General features: G+C 45.8%; 1 protein-coding gene across 1 annotated transcript in view; it reads left to right on the forward strand.

The window, feature by feature from the left end:
* Positions 1 to 2,726: 2,726 nt before the first annotated feature.
* ENO1 (enolase 1) overlaps positions 2,727 to 2,953 on the forward strand; it is a 14,788-nt gene continuing 14,561 nt past the window's right edge. Inside the window, exon 1 of the mRNA XM_017856063.1 lies at positions 2,727 to 2,859. Within this exon, the coding sequence (XP_017711552.1) occupies positions 2,733 to 2,859 (127 nt within the window). The 5' untranslated portion in view covers positions 2,727 to 2,732. The remainder of the gene's footprint in view (positions 2,860 to 2,953) is intronic.

Consider the following 2,953-nt stretch of genomic DNA (forward strand, 5'->3'; position numbering starts at 1 on the left):
TTTTTTTTTTTTTTTTTTGAGACAGAGTATCGCTCTTGCTCTGTCGCCCAGGCTGGAGTGCAGTGGCCGGATCTCAGCTCACTGCAAGCTCCGCCTCCCAGGTTTACGCCATTCTCCTGCCTCAGCCTCCCGTGTAGCTGGGACTACAGGCGCCCGCCACCTCGCCGGGCTAGTTTTTTGTATTTTTAGTAGAGATGGGGTTTCATGTGTTAGCCAGGATGGTCTCGATCCCCTGACCTCGTGATCTGCCCGTCTCGGCCTCCCCAAGTGCTGGGATTACAGGCTTGAGCCACTGCACCCGGCCAGAAGGATGTATTTTAAGAAAGCTTCCTGTTCACTGTTCCCCTGCTCAGGGTCCGTTGCTTCACTTGCCCTGCGGGCCCACGGGGGCCCTGACTGCTGCGTTCATTTACTGTGTCCCTAATTCGGGGTTCCATCTAGGCAACTAAAAAAGCTGTGCATGGTCCGGGCGCGGTGGCTCACACCTGTAATCCCATCACTTTGGGATGCCGAAGTGGGCGCATCACCTGAGGTCTGGAGTTCGAGACCAGCCTGGCCAACGTGGTGAAAGCCCGTCTCTACTAAAAATACAAAAATCGGCCGGGCGCGGTGGCTCATGCCTGTAATCCCAGCACTTTGGGAGGCCGAGGCGGGCGGATCACGAGGTCAGGAGATCGAGACCATCCTGGCTAACACGGTGAAACCCCATCTCTACAAAAAATGCAAAAAATTAGCCGGGCGTGGTGGTGTGCGCCTGTAGTCCCAGCTGCTTGGGAGGCTGAGGCAGGAGAATGGGAGGAGGAGCTTGCAGTGAGCTGAGATCCTGCCACTGCGCTGTATCCTGGGCGACAGAGTGAGACTGTCTCAAAAAAAATCAGCCGGGCATAGTGGCAGGCGCCTGTAGTCCCTACTCAGGAGGCTGAGACAGGAGAGTCGCTTGAACCCAGGAGGCTGAGGTTGCACTGAGCCCAGATGGCGTCATTGCATTCCAGCCTGGGCAAGAACAGCCAAACTCCCTCTCAAAAAATAAAACAAAAAATCACTTACACTTTATTTTCACATCCCAAGACTTTTAAGTCTCTAAAATGAAAACAAAAATGCCGAGGTGCCCTAATAAAATTGCCTTTGAAAGTATGACTGAAATACACAAAGTATACCACAGTGGTGGCCTGGAGATGGGGCAGGGTAATATTAACTAGAAATGGCCTGAGATAACTTTTAGCAGTGATGGAAATGTTACTCGGGTATGTAATTTGCCAAAACGCAAAATTAAATATGTTAAACAAATTTGCCTTTTTGGAACCTAGTAGATAAAAACTAAGTACCTTTTCTTGGCTAATGAATAAAACTCCATTGTTACGTAGACAACAAAGCCACAGAAGTGACTTCAGTAAATAATTTTGAAAGTTAAAAATCTGCCATTTACCGGCTCAGGACATTCCAGAGAAGATGTTGGAGGGGAGCCCCGCTACATAATGGCTTTAAACACTAAGTTCGTCTCACCCACCTCAGTTCAATAAGTTGTTCAGTTAGTTTCTTTGGAGAGCGCCAAGGAAAAAAGAAAGGGTTTTTCTTTGAGGAATTGCTATTTGTTTTCATTGCTGCAAATTCTTGTGGTTTTTTGTTTTGTTTTAAGGTATTGTCAAAGGAAGCCCCTTCCCTTGAAGTATCCTGGTGTTCAAAGAATCTTTCCTCTATTTACAAATTATAAAACCCCCTTGGGAAGAAATTAGATGTCGTTATTGGCTGGTCCTGGTGGCTCACCCCTATAATCATCCTAGCATGCTTTGGGAGGCCAAGGCAGGGGAGGATCACTTGAACCCAGGAGTTTGACACCAATCTGGGCAACATAGTGAGACCCCCATCTCTTAAAAAAGTAATTAAAATAAAAGATGTTGTCATTAATGACATAACAATACTGAAGACCCAAATACTGTGAAATTGGAAAGTCCCAGGAAGTGGCAGTAGCCAAGATCGCATGGTCAAGGACTTCATTGTTCCTAACTTCGAAACTCAGAATTTCTGATTATTAAATACCTACTAAGTGAATATTCTGCTGCTACTTCAAATTTAATCTGAAGAATTATGTCCAAACTTAATTTGCTATTTTGTTTTAATTCTGCTGCAAGCCAGATTTTCCCCTCATCCCCCGACCCTCTTTTTGGCCTCGCCCTAGGTGGTTTTGCTTGTGACCTTCATGTCCGTTCTTGGTTCCTTTCCATTCCCATGCCAGGCCTCATTGTTCACTCATGACAGTAGTCAGTTTCAGACAGCTCCTTGGCTGCTCTGCATCCAGCAACACATTCATCTATTTGGATTTGATTCTCCCTGGGCACACACATTTGTGGGCTTTCTCTCCCTCTCTCTTTTTTTTTCCTTTTTGCTTACAGAACAAGACCTCAGTTGTTGCGGTTTAACCCATTTATGCCGGAGGTTGCAGATCTTTTTTGTGAAAAATCAGGCCTTGGCGATGACTTGAGCAGTCAGATAAAAATAACTCCCACACGCTTAGCGTTCCAGTAATGGAACACTAGGCATAAATAGGTTAAGGCCTTCCGGAGCTCGGCCCTAACTACTTACTTAGGAGAATTGCCACTGCTTTCCAGCGGGCTTTTTCCCCCACCCTAATCAACTTTCCTACATCCAGTATTTAGTCCAATGCTGATTGTTTGTAGTCCATGAACCTCAGAAGTGATTCCTTGAATGAGTAAGCAAATATAGCATTATGGCTTATGGAAAACATGAACTGTGTGTTTCTCCTACAGAAATTCAGCATGTCTATTCTCAAGGTCCATGCCAGGGAGATCTTTGACTCTCGTGGGAATCCCACTGTTGAAGTTGATCTCTTCACCTCAAAAGGTATGTGCCACCTTGGTTTCCAGAGTTCCTTCTACCACGCTTCATTTTACAGATTTTCTACAAATGTTGGAGCCTTAGGCAAAAAAAAAAAAAA

This window comes from Rhinopithecus bieti, unplaced genomic scaffold, assembly GCF_001698545.2.
Source record: "Rhinopithecus bieti isolate Rb0 unplaced genomic scaffold, ASM169854v2 scaffold_40368, whole genome shotgun sequence".
Lineage (NCBI taxonomy): Eukaryota > Metazoa > Chordata > Mammalia > Primates > Cercopithecidae > Rhinopithecus > Rhinopithecus bieti.